Here is a 15,000-nt window from a genome sequence, read left to right as displayed (position 1 = left end):
GCAGAGCATAAGGTACAGGATATGGTCTACACCTTACAGGACCCTTACTAGACAGGTTTATCACATGTTCAATCACATTAGTTCTACCTGGTACATCAGTAAACACATTCTTGTATTCTTGTAATATTCTAGCTACCTCCTCCTTTTTATCTTCAGATAACTCCTGATTAATTTTAACATTAGACACATCTTCACTCTGAATATCACTTGGCACAACTGTTACCTCATATTCATCACTATCCTCACTAATCACTGCCACACATGCAAGATCATCACCCTCCTGATCATCTGTGAAAAGTACAGCTCCAGATTTGAGATCCCCACTGCCCTCTGCCTCAACAAACTTACCCTTCACGTTATTGCCTTCACTTATCCTATCATAATATAACTTAAGCATGTTAATGTGGTATTTGCGCTCAACCCCATTAATATTAAGAACAAAATTATACCTATTAACTTTCTTTACCACTTCAAATGGACCTTGCCACTGCACTAGAAGCTTATTGTTACTTGTGGGCAACAGCAACAGGACCTTGTCCCCTTCATTTATTTCCCTTTTACAAGCATTTTTATCATAGTAACACTGATACTTATCTCTAGCCCTCTCTAACTCTTCTTGAGCCAGCCTACATGTATCCTGTAACCTTTCTCTCATGTCTACTACATACTCGTATGTGGTCCTCGTGCTATCCTCAATTGCATTATCTTCATTTTCCCACAGCTCCCTCAATAAACTAAGTGGTCCCCTCACAGTATGACCATATACTAACTCAAACGGAGAGAATTTGGTACTAGACTGCGGAACTTCACGATATGCAAATAATAAAGGATCAATGTACCTAGGCCACATCTTTGGTTGTTCTGTACACATACGTCTGAGCATTTTCTTCAACACTCCATTAAACTTTTCTACTAAACCATTGCACATAGCATGATATGGGGTAGTAGTAATACTCTTAATAGATAACAAGCGATTAAATTCACGCATTACTTCAGAGGTGAACTGTGTTCCCCTGTCAGATAACACCTCCTTTGGAATTCCCACTCGACTGAATACCGACAGCAAAGCCTCAGCTACAGTAACTGAATCTATATTCCTCAGAGCTACTGCCTCAGGATAACGTGTAGCATAGTCAACAATGGTGAGAATATATCTTGATCCGTCGCTGGCACGGGGTTCAATCGGACCCACTATGTCCACCGCAACACGCTGAAAGGGTTCTTGAATCAGGGGCATTCTTCCCAACTTCACCTTTTTAACTCTTCCCTTGTCAACCGTGCGTTGACAAGCGTCACACGACCTGCAAAATCTTGTTATCTGCACCGACATACCTGGCCAATAAAAATTACTTTGTATACGTGCTGTGGTTTTCTGTATTCCTAAATGTCCACTCATTAAGGAATCGTGAGCCAATTCTATTACTGCATGACGAAATTTATCAGGAACAACTAACTGATCATTAATAATGCCTTCATTTTGCACTCTACAATATAATATACCTTTCTTAACTACGAAGCAATGAGATTTATTCTCATTCTTCACAAAGACCCTATTTGACTTCGCATGCTCAAAAACCTTTTTTAGAGTCCCATCTTCAGCCTGTAATTTCCCTATATTCTCATTCTGCATTAAATTTATAACTTCTTTGACCTTAAGCTTTGACGGTCCCTTTAACTTTTTCTCTTGCATTTGATTCTGCAGTCGGGTAGTAACAGCACTAACCTCCGTACTCAACCCGTCAGTCGAACCATCAATAGCCCCAATCACTAAATCATAAATAGGATCAGGCATGCAGGCAGCTAAGGTTTCGCCCGTGAAATATGGCGAGACAACATCAACAATAGCCTCAGGATATCTAAAAACTTGGTTATTAGCCATTTTAAGGTCAACATACTTACCAGTAAACTTGTGTTTCGGCACTAAAGCCCTCTTAACTAACACCGTGGTACAACCGGGATCACGAAATACATTAACGTCTACTCCTTCCACTGTACCTTTATCCACCATTAACTTGCCCCCGTGACCAACCACAGCTGCTTTCTCTGTCGCACCCTTACTCGCACCTTTACGTTTTGGACCCCCAAACCTTTCAAAACAATCTTTAGCAAGGTGATTACCACGACCACATACGTAACAATTTCTTGCCGTAACCTTCCTATCACTATCGGCATCCGTTTGCCATTTACTATCCCCAGTGGTAACTTTACTTGCAGAGGCACCGTGCTTTTCATGACCACCACTTAAACTCTTTTTGCCATAATTTAAATGGGCCTCCATATACATCTCGGCATATTTTACAACTTGATCAAATGTTTTCATTTCATGTTCCTTCAAGAATACAACCATATCTTTGTCACAAGCATTTAAAAATTGTTCTATTAAAATTAAATCAAACAAGTCATCAAATGTTTCTTCACAATCTGCTAATTCCACCCACCTCTTAAGGTTATTTTTCAATCTATTCCCAAATTGCTGAGCGGTCTCGTTCTTAAAGAATTTACAGTTACGAAATCTCAATCTATATCCTTCCGAAGTACACTGAAAACAACGTAATAATGCCTCTTTAACACTATCGAAATCTTTAGCTTCAACAGGTGAAAGGTGCTGGTAAGTTTCCAAAGCTTTCCCTTGTAATAATGATGCTAAACTAACAGCCCAAATGTCTTTGCTCCAGCCAGCACTAACGGCTAAACGTTCAAATCTTAAAATATAGGCGTCAATACTATCAGTTATATCATTAAAAACAGGCAGTTTAGGTAGCGAGGGTTTACACAAACTAGAATCTTTTTCATTTCCCTGCATCTGTAACTTTAATCGTTCGACTTCTAATTGCTGCTTTCGTATTTCCCTTTCTACTGCCCTTTCTTCTCTCTCTCTTTCCCTTTCTTCTCTCTCTCTTTCCCTTTCTTCTCTCTCCATTTCCCTTTCCCTTTCTAGTGCCCGCTCTCGAATAAGTCTTTCCTTTTCAACAAAATCCCTTAAATTATCACCTTCGTAACCCATTTCCTTCCCCAAACTAACAATTTCTTTTAAAGTACTCATATCTAAAAGCTTCACAGACCTTATCTGCAATACACCATACAGTCTTGTAAAATGAACGAACGGTCCCTGTTCGGGCGCCAAATTGTCACGTGAATTTTAAAATCAAAGCCTGTTATGGCTTAATTCACTAGGGTGAAGTAGACCGTTCCCTTATAAAAAGGATCATATACAAGACAAATGGTAAAGAGCAGAAAGGAAACTATTTTCTTTATAACATAGTATTTATTACAAAATAACTTAAACCTAAACAATACCAAACTAACACGAAAAATACATATCATCTAACACACAGCAACGTATAACGTAATTAAATTTGACCAAGGTAAAATAGTCGGTACAAGACTTTCGGTCAACACCTAAAAGAAACAGAAAATAAAAAGGTTTTACAATGGCAACACCAATTACACCCAAAACTAACATATCAACACAAAACCACAAAACTTTCAAGTCACGTTTCATTAACATATTAAACATTTCATCAACACATAAAACAAAATTATAAAGTTACCTAAAAGAAACCCGCGGAGAGATAAAGCACACGTAACAAAAGGTATCACCACCCAAGACGTATTACGATAAATGCTGTCCGCTCCTAAAACAAAATTACTCACATAAACAAACAATAATTATACACACTTTCTATATACAATATAGAATAACCATATAACCCAACAACATGTCACGAAGATTACCTTGGGATTCTTTCAGTGTATGTAAGGGCTACTGGACCACGTCCTTATACAGCCCCAATACTCCTCAAAGCAGAGCACCTCTTTGCTTGCTGACGAGCTTCCGACTCCCGTAGTCAAAATCTCAGCTACGTTATCGCTTCGTTAACAAGCCGCAGCGAGAGTCAAATGAGTGAGCAGCACTTCAAATACCTAACAGGCAAACGTCCTAATACATGTCATTATATTACATGACATATATATATATATATATATATATATATATATATATATATATATATATATATAGATAGATATCTATATCTATCTATCTATCTATCTATCTATCTATATATATATATATATACATACACATACACACACACACACACACACACATATATATATATATATATATATATATATATATATATATATATATATATATATATATATATATATATATAATATATTCTACCATCATGTAAGAAAGTGAAATTGATATTGACAGGACATGTAAAGAGAATGACATATGGATGGACGTTTAGAATAAGAGAATAAGTCCCTATACATTGGAAAATAAGCAGGGAAAGGAAGAGAAGATGATGGATTGACGTGGTAATACACACACACACACACACACACACACACACACACACACACACACACATATATATATATATATATATATATATATATATATATATATATATATATATATATATATATATATATATATATATATATATAAAGATCAGTGGTGCCTTTGCTTCGGTGTACAAATTCTATTAATTTCGTAAGATAAAGTTAAAAATGCACATTGTTGAATAAATTAACTATAAAAAATTCACATAAAAACGGTACATGTAGAAATGAAAGTGAACGGCTTTCCATAGGCTGAACATTAATATACTGTATAGCCTACACGTATATTTATTTGATATGAGTTTTTTTTTTTTTTTTTTTTTTTTTTTTTCAACAGAAACATAGTTGAAATGGTGGAACGAGCTTCCTTTCAATTCACACGGATAACGATGCGGTTTTTTTTTTTTTTTTACATATCGTTAGGCCATATGGCAAAGCACAGTGTTAAAGGGTGTTCTCGTTTAAGCATGGTTGACTGTTGTCATAATATCTCATAATTAGTGTAATGCATGCTTATTTTTAATCAAAATGAGTAAATTATATTTAAATAAGATGGAAATGTATGTATAATGTTAGATGGGGAATATTATCTTCGCTCTCAAAATCGAAGCAACAGCTAGTGAAGCCTATTACATAGGCCTATCCGTTTCAATGCTCGTCGGTGGTAGAAATATTGATACACAATATATTAACCTAAAAGCATTTTTTTGCAGAGTTCTACTAATTAATTTTTAAAATCCAGTTGACTCGTTTGTAACAGATATCACATTTTAATGTTAATCGGATGGAATTTCATACCAGGGATAATGGTGTTTAATTCTCCCTATAAAACATGACAGATCTCATTATTATGTTTAGAAGTAATTTCCTTCAAACAATGGTCTTATATGTTGTTGTTCTTATCTTCTGATATTTGATAAATTTAACCCGTTATCTTATAATTTTTGAAGTGCTATTTCTGTTCCACAAGCAGTTTGTTTTGAACGAGATCGCAAAGGATGATGGGTAATAAGCGCATCGCTTAGCTTGAGAAGTGGAGTAACGGGCTCGGCGACAAGAATTTCTCCGTCGTCAGAAAAGTAAAAGCCCACACTTAATCCTTGGATAAACCAACATCATCACATGAGATTTACAATATCATGGTGAGTTCAGTGTTCTAATCCAGTGATGATATGTAAGGTAAGATCCAGCCATATATTTCATAAGTATTTGATCCAATCGTTTGTCTAGGGATGTAGGCTGTGTAACGGAACGTTGAAACCCGGTGAGTGATTTCACTAACAAGATATCTTAATTTCTATCATATGATTATAGGCATTTCCATAAACTTTTCATGCTACCCAAATTAAATTTGCAACATTACAAGGCAAGAGTGCGCGCTTCGTCAGATCATAGCCTACAGGGATTTTTCAAATTGTCATCTCGAGCAGGATTTGTCTTTAGCAGTAGCGTATATTATTGGGTTGGAAAGGCTAGGCAAGGATAGGTAAGGACGCATATAGACAACTGTGAGAACGCAAGCGCGTACTTCTGGTAAAGAAATACACTAAGAGATATAAAAATTTAGGGCAGACTTAGAATTTATTTATAGTGTTTTATGATAATAGGCAACCATCTGTCTGGATGAAGATAGAAAGTCTTAGAACAGACCCAATGACGCTTCTATTCATGAAAGTTTAATATTACCTTTATTTTAGATGCCTGAGGTTTATTAAAAGGTATTTTCACTTACATTGTAGTAGGAAGGTGATATATAATGACATGACTTGAATCCAATAGATATCGTGCTGGTGTGTGTAGCCCACAGTCATGTATAAACAAATGGCTCTGGTGTAACCTATTCCAGGCTCCTCGTTGCTCATCCATAACACTATGATTGTGGGCACACTACTAGATGTGTACAAAGAGCAGCAATCTGCAGAAAGTACAGCATGTATCTATTTTAATTTATATAGCCTGTGTAATATATCGGGCAATTTCTTTGGTTGGCGATTCTAATCACATGTTATCCAGTTGTGCACATAATCTTATCATTACAGTTTTAGTATACGATGCAGTTCTTCATGGCTTTCGCCGTTTAATTTCTAGTTGATAAGGAAACAGTGAATGCGAGTATGTTACAAAGACAAGTTGAATGGATTGTTATTGATAAGTATATTGTAAATGTAAAACATTGCAGAAATTCTAATTAACGTAGATTATTCTGAAACCATTATTTCATTCGTTTATACCATTGGATAGCTATACTGTATTACCTCGACTGTTAGGCCTACTTTGAATTTTAGCAATTGCCAAGCTCAAAATTTTCATTAAAAAATCTAGGTCCAATCTGTCAGTTCTGTTTAGCTAAATGTTTATGGAATAACAGGAAAATAGTTTTCAAACTCATGTCTATTATCTGTTTCCTAGATGGCATGTAGGCCTATAATATGTAAGTACCAGTCTGGTGACTATCTTCAAACTTTTCTCCTTGAAGGTCATAAGTGGTAGACTACAGAATATTATCTTTGAAATTAATGTTTTTCCAGGCATTAGATAATAGATCATCACATTCTCGAAAACTATTGTCATTTTTTTATTATTATCGACAAACAAAATACAGTACATGGTTTGTTTGAACTCTAATGTACATACGTTCGAACTTGAGAGAGAGAGAGAGAGAGAGAGAGAGAGAGAGAGAGAGAGAGAGAGAGAGAGAGTTAAGTCTCTATACCGATGCTTCGAAGTCTGTTTGGGTCATAGTATCCTCTAAGACTAAAGTTTATAGATTGGTATTTAGACCTTAGTATAGTATCTTCAATCTGCGTACTCTTATAAAAGCTATTATGGAGGAAGGGTGGCCCAGCTAGGCAATGGTAGATTAAATATATATATATATATATATATATATATATATATATATATATATATATATATATATATATATATCTATATATCTATATACTGCATATATATATATGTATATATATATATATATATATATATATATATACATCTATATATATATATATATATATATATATATATATATATATATATATATGTATATATATGTATATATATATATATATATATATATATATATATATGTATATATATATATACATATATATGTATATATATATATATATATATATATATATAAATGTATATATATACATATATATATATATATATATATATATATATATATATATATATATATATTCATATATATATATATGTATATATATGCATGTATATATAATACACACATATATATATATGTGTATATATATATATATGTATATGTATATATATATATATATATATATATATATATATATATATATATATATAAACAACAAATGCAACAGTTTCTAGTCCATTACAGGGGAAAGGCCTTAGACATGTATCTAATGCACTACTCTTACTCCAATCCTACCTGACAAATCGAAAACAATTTGTCACGCTCGATGGTCATCTTTCAGAGATTATGGATGTCAAAATAGGTGTCCCTCAGGGATCAGTCTTAGGACCGTTATTTTTCCTCATCTATATTAATGATTTGCCTCGTTCAGTTGGCAGATTAAACTCCATACTTTTTGCCGATGACACCACGCTCCATCTTTGTCATAAAAATATTTATTCTCTTTGTAATTCTTTAACTGCTAACTTAAATAATGTTAAAAATTGGTTACTATCGAATAAATTGACCCTAAATGAGAGAAAAACATATTTCATAATATTTTCTTTGCGCAAAGTTCCCGGTAACATAAGAGTTGCAATAGGAAATCACACTCTTGACCAGAAATCCAGTGGAAAATTTTTAGGAGTAATGTTTGACAATAAATTAACCTTCAGTAAGCATGTGGATATGATAGTCAATAAAATTTCCAAAGTTACAGGTATCATATATAGGCTGAAGGATTATTTCCCGCTATATATATTAAAACAACTCTACCACTCTTTAATATCTCCTCATCTAAATTACTGCATTACAGCGTGGGGGAGTTGCAGTAAAAACGTCCTGCAACCGCTAATCATTATGCAAAAAAAACTGGTGAGAATAATAACTTCGAGTGATTATTTAGCTCATACATCACCTCTATTCCGGTCTCTCTCGATTCTGAAGTTGGAGGATACCTACAAACTCTCCTTAATGAATTTGATGTTTCAAACACTTTCGCTGCATAAATATCCATCCATTAGACAAAAAATAATTCAGGTACAATCAGCACACCAATATGGAACAAGAGACTCTAACTTAACTCTTCCCTTCGTACGTGTAAAGAAATGTGAACAGTTTTATCTCTATCAGGGAGTTAAACAATGGAATACTCTGCCTGCTTATCTTAAGGCATTGCTTAGCATTCGATCTTTTAAAAAATCATATACTAATATGTTATTATCTGTGTACTAAGTTTTATTAGTTGATATTTCTTCATGACCTAACCATTAATGCAATAATGTTCTTAATTCTTATATTGTTTATTGCTTGTCTACATTTGTAATTCTAGCATTTCTACCATATCAATGTTTAAATTCAAAATTTGCACTATTTATTATTCCGCCCTTCTTTATTATACTTTATTATACGAATATACAATTCCATTTATTTTTAGGCTGAAAATCTCATTTATATGTGTCTATGTGTATATGTGTATGTATATGTACATGTGTGTATATGTATTTGTATATGTATGCATATGTATATACTTGTGTATATGTATGTGTACATTTAGTTTATCTATATCAATATTTACTTTTTATAAATTTTTTTAATTGAAGATATTATTTTATTTGTATTATTGCCCGAAGAGCTCTGCTCCACATGGGCTTGGACCGAATCTTTTTTGTAAATTTTTTGTATGTAAATATGTTTTTGTCCAATAAACATTATTATTATTATTATTATTATTATTAATTATGGCTTGGGTTTGTCCAGTTCTCGTCACAACGCTGGTCAGTGCAGATTGGTGATATATATATATATATATATATATATATATATATATATATATATATATATATACTGTATATATATATATATATATATATATATATATATATATATATGAATTTGTATCTCATACTAGGAACGAACCCGAGCCCCTTCTAATGAAAGCACTTAGGTCCCGACTTCTTTTAGAGCCTCTGGTGGCATGATTGGAAGAGACCTGGGCATTTCCTTTCAAGGGGCTAGGGTTCGATCCAAGTATGAGATATAAATTTATTTCTATTTGAGCACAATATTGTGTTGATTTTCCTCAATGTATATATATATATATATATATATATATATATATATATATATATATATATATATATATATTATATATATATATATGTATATATATATATATATATATATGTGTGTGTGTGTATGTGTGTGTATATGGATGTGTGTGCAATGGCTATTCCGTTGAAAGCGGTGTTTAGAATGATAAGCACGTTTATTGCTTCGATTTTGGTAAACCTTTTGCCATCATCAGAGCCAAAAAGTTCTATTGAGAAAAGAGACATTCTAAATATATGTAAGTTAAAAGACTCGTTTTGAATTTGATACATAGAAATAAAAATCTTGAAACTCTTTGAAAGAAAATGGAAGTAAAATGACTTATACAATGTAAAATGACACTAAAATACAAAAGGAAAATTGAAGTAAAATGACTTATTCAATGTAAAATGACACTGAAATACAAAATTAAAACTGAAGTAAAAGGACTTATACAATGTAAAATGACACTAAAATACATAATGAAAACTCAAAGCCTAAAATTCTAAACCCACCAAATGAAAATGATATAGATTAAAACATACGAGTTGATGTATTCGATTTTAGTTTGTATTATACTTTGAATTTTTTAATTTTGTGTCAGATAACCTTTTATTTCACAAATAATTTTCCTTTGAATATCTATTGTTTTTTCTTGTAATAAATTTAGGAGTGTTTCAATTTATATTTATGTATAGGTAGAAGGTTGGCTAGGGCACCAGCCACTCGTTGAGATACTAACGCTAGAGAGTTATGGGGGTCCTTTGACTGACTAGACAGTACTACATTGGATCTTTCTCTTTGGTTACGGTTCGTTTTTCCTTTCCCTACATACACACACACTGAATAATCTGGCCTATTCTTTACATATTCTCCTCTTTCCTCATACATCAGGCAACATTGAGATTAGCAAACAATTCTGCTTAACCCAAGGAGTTATTACACTGTAATTATTCAGTAGCCACTTTCCTCTTGGTAGGGGTAGAAGAGACTCTTTAGCTACGATAAGCAGCTCTTCTAGAAGGACACTCCAAAATCAAACCATTGTTCTGTAGTCTTGGGTAGTGCCATAGCCTCAGTACCATGGTCTTCCCCTGTCGTGAGTTAGAGTTCTCTTGCTTGAGGGTACACTCAAGCACGCTATTATATCTTATTTCTCTTCCTCTTGTTTTGTTAAAGTTTTTATACTTTTATAGAGGAGATATCTATTTTAATGTTTCTGTTCTTAAAACATTTAATTTTTCCTTGTTTCCTTTCCTCAATGGGCTATTTTCCCTGTTGGAGCCCCTAGGCTTATAGCATCCTGCTTTTCCAACTAGGGTTATAGATTCGCAATTAATAATAATAATAATAATAATAATAATAATAATAATAATAATAATAATAATAATAATGCAGTGTATTTAGCTTAATCGTTTAGGCTCTGATGATGGATAAAAGGCATTCCGAAAGCTAAGTAATAATCACGTTCATCACAACTCTGGTTATGTGTGTGTGCTTGTGTGTGCATGTATGTATGTAGATAGATACTTAGTGTTCAATCACTTTACACCTGTTTGTATGACAAGAATTTTGAACAATTTGACCATAAAATCACCAATTATCATTGCAATTACATCATCGTCACACATTCGATAATTTTTATTACGAGAATCGAATTAAATGTGTTTTTTTTATACCAAAATTTATGGGAATTGTATTTGTAGTGGCGTTGATGAGAGTTGGATGAAAGCAGTAGATTTGCAGGGGTATAAATAGAATGGATGACAGTAAGACGAGAGAAGAGTTATGTTAGGGATAGGCGAAGCAAAGGTTTTAAAGGTTTAAAGGTCGCTCTTGAATGGCAGAGGCAGGGGACAGTGATATTGCCCTATCAAGCAGGACAATGCCCTAGAGACTGACCATATATTATATGATCAGCGCCCAAGCCTCCTCTCCACACAAGCTAGGACCAGGGAGGGCCAGGCAGTGGCTGCTGATGACTCAGCAGAGAGACCTATAGGCTCTCCCAAACCCCCCAATCTTAGCTCACAAGGATGGTAAGGTTGCAGACTCTAATGGCACTAACGAGTCTGAGCGGGACTCGAACCCAAAACTGGGAAACCCCAGGCAGAGACTTTACCAATCAGACCACAGCAAGAATTGACTGGAAAGGCCTATAGTTACCCTAAGCATGACCTTGACACTGACCTTGTGAAGTAAATAAATACTGTTTGTGTATTGAGCGTGTCATGTAAAATATCTTTATCAAATCTTTCTCAAATAAACTTACACTTGTAAAGTTACGTGTGTTTCTGGGATTATCACACGTACGCATGCACACACACACTGGTCCCGAGGTCGTTAAGAGAATCCAGACATTAATGTATCAAAAATATATATGGCTTATTTGAATATGAAAAAAATGTCTAGATGTGAAATTTATCACACACACAGATATATATATATATATATATATATATATATATATATATATATATATATATATATATATATACATATACATACATACATACATACATACATATATAGGGCCACCCATACTGGGTTGGTTTGCTGTGGGTGATCATACGAAAGCTCCCACTATTACCAATCTGCAATGTCCAACGTAGTGCTGAGAACTGGCCAAACCCCGGATATGTTAATTGCCCTGCAGTTGACTAGAAACGGCTGCATTGGTCATTTGTTATTGCTATTGTTATATATATATATATATATATATATATATATATATACATATATATATATGCATATATATATATATATATGTTTATTTATATATATACAAATGTATATATATATATATATATATATATATATATATATATATATATATATATATATATATATATATTCATATATATTTATGTATATACACACACACACATATATATATATATATATATATATATATATATGGGTATATATACAGTATATATATTATTTAAACATATATATATATATATATATATATATATATATATATGTATATATATGGGTATATATATACAGTATATATATTATTTAAACATATATATACATATATATATATATATATATATATATACATATACATACACACAAATATACTGTATATATATATATATATATATATATATATATATATATATATATATATATGTGTATATATACATATATATACTGTATGTAAATCTTGATTTTAAGCCTATCAAATATGGTACATCACGCAGGAAAGTAAAACTGCCTTGAAGACACATACATGTAACAGTTATTACCCTTTTTGAAAATCACATGAGAAACAATTAACCTGGATTAACTCCAATTACTGGATTGGCCAACAAATAAATAAGTGTCCTTAGCAATGATCATAAATGACTATTCAATCTCTCTTCTATAAACATTGCCTTAGGGTAAATTTTATATTCATTTGTCATATGCATCATAATAGGTTTATATCTTAAAAGGCTCTCAGTGACAATATTATGCTCAATTGCTATTACAGTATATTACCTTAGTTATCAATAATTTCTTTGTTATTTATCAATTTTATAATTCCATCTCAAGGATTTACTCGATGAGGTGTTTATATTTCTGAACTTACTTTTTTTATGCTTAAGCTTGAAGAAAATACATTTGCATTCAACAGCCTCTGAATCATAGTAAACTAAATATGTTCTCAAGTAATATTTCTTATTTCTAATTATCGAGCGTCCTCTTTGATTCATTGTAATAAACTCTGAGTATTAGACTTTAAAACTATGAAAAATGTTTTTTTGTCTCCTGCATTCACTAGGATGTAGTTTTTCTTTGTAAGCAACATATTTTCTTATCGGCCTAATGTCCAGAAAAATTATAAGTTAAATTATTTCTAGATTTTTATGTTTACCAAATTGAGACCGAGAAGGTTTACGATTGATTGCAGTGTTTTCAAAACCATGCAAACAAAATTTTCCATTTTTAAAGTGAGTTTGACACAAGTGAATCTTTCATTCAGTATTGCCTGCAGCTTAACAACATCCAATTCTTTCCATGTAAAAGACGAAATGTCATCTGCAAATCTAAGCCAATGCACAGATACTCAGATAACTCTTTTTATGTAATTTTTTAAACAAAACAAAGACTTATCCATTGACGATGTGATTATAATATTCAAAGACGGATTTAAGGTATTGTTACAAGCACAGTAAACTCGTTCCTTCTGAAAAGACAGGAAAGTTGGCTGGAAAGTCCTTATCCTATATAAGTTTCGTTCTATTCCAAAACTTGGACTCAGGTGCATTTATTCTACAGAAATGTATAGGCGTCAGTGGTGAGAGAAGTTGGCCTCTGGCTGATTAATGGTATTATTATTATTATTATTATTATTGTTATTACTTGCTAAGCTACAACCCTAGTTGAAAAAGCAGGATGCTATAAGCCCAAGGGCTCCAAGAGGGAAAATAGCCCAGTGAGGAAAGGAAACAAGGAAACAAAATTTCTAAGTGTAACAACATTAAAGTAAACATCTCCTATATAAACTATAAAATCTTTAACAAAACGAGAGGAAGATAAACAAGACGGAATGGCAAATATGAATGGGGCATTTCTGACAAAACGGTGTTAAATACGAAAACATTATGCAAATACAAATTCCGTTTTGTTATCATCATTATTATTGTTATAAGAGTCATCATATTTCTACAATTTTGGATACTATTGATCAATTCATTACAACGTACCAGGCGTAGGTTTGAATCTCCCATTTAGGGCTAAGATTTCGTTCATTTACTTCCCGTTGAGATTAAATTCTTTCAGTATTTAAAGAATTCCTGAAATTGGGATGAAAACTCTATACGCAGGAACACAGCCAGGTGGCCATGTACAGTACGTGTCATTATTGATTTTTTTTTTTTTAATTTTTAAATTTTTTTTATTTAATTTATTTTTTTTATTTTTTATTTTTTTTTTTTTGGGGGGGGGGGGTAGTTACTATGGTTGCTGCTATTTCTTGTGTTGTTATTTTTCTATAGATCCTCGCTGACATTTGATTTGCTGTCTTTTAGAAGCTTGCCCCTTCCCGACATCCCCCCCCCTCTCTCTCTCTCTCTCTCTCTCTCTCTCTCTCTCTCTCTCTCTCTCTCTCAATTGTATCCGATATTGATGCAATCGGTATTCTATATGTAGTGGTATTAGCAACGTAAGCAGTCGGCCTACTTACATTATAGGATAGATTAAATGGATAGATACAGAATGTAATGAATTTAATCCACTTTGCACATCAAGTCTTTTGCTTTATCACTTGTAATCCAAAAACAGAGATTCTACGAATAAGCTTTACCAGTATCTTTTAAGCATTCCTTACTTTTTTAATTATAGTAATGAATTCATAAGGTTAAACAAAAACACATTAAGGACCTAAACCCAAC

At 32.5% G+C, this 15,000-nt stretch overlaps 2 protein-coding genes across 4 annotated transcripts in view; both read right to left on the bottom strand.

Annotated features, from left to right (window-relative positions):
- Positions 1 to 3,896, bottom strand: part of LOC137634247 (uncharacterized) — a 5,901-nt gene extending 2,005 nt beyond the window's left edge. Inside the window, exons 1-2 of one of the 3 annotated variants that reach the window (XM_068366524.1) lie at positions 3,736 to 3,888; positions 1 to 3,635 (exon numbers count right to left, since the gene is read on the bottom strand). The exon at positions 1 to 3,635 is cut by the window's left edge and continues 2,000 nt beyond it. In XM_068366524.1, the coding sequence (XP_068222625.1) occupies positions 1 to 3,043 (3,043 nt within the window). In that variant the 5' untranslated portion in view covers positions 3,044 to 3,635; positions 3,736 to 3,888. The other 2 variants (XR_011042491.1, XM_068366525.1) reach the window with 2 other exon arrangements.
- LOC137634545 (uncharacterized) overlaps positions 1 to 15,000 on the bottom strand; it is a 469,969-nt gene that overhangs the window by 54,595 nt on the left and 400,374 nt on the right. The window lies entirely within an intron of this gene.

Source organism: Palaemon carinicauda, chromosome 44, assembly GCF_036898095.1.
Source record: "Palaemon carinicauda isolate YSFRI2023 chromosome 44, ASM3689809v2, whole genome shotgun sequence".
NCBI lineage: Eukaryota > Metazoa > Arthropoda > Malacostraca > Decapoda > Palaemonidae > Palaemon > Palaemon carinicauda.
The sequence above is the reverse complement of the archived record's forward strand: the minus strand, read 5'-3'. Positions and strand labels throughout refer to the sequence as shown.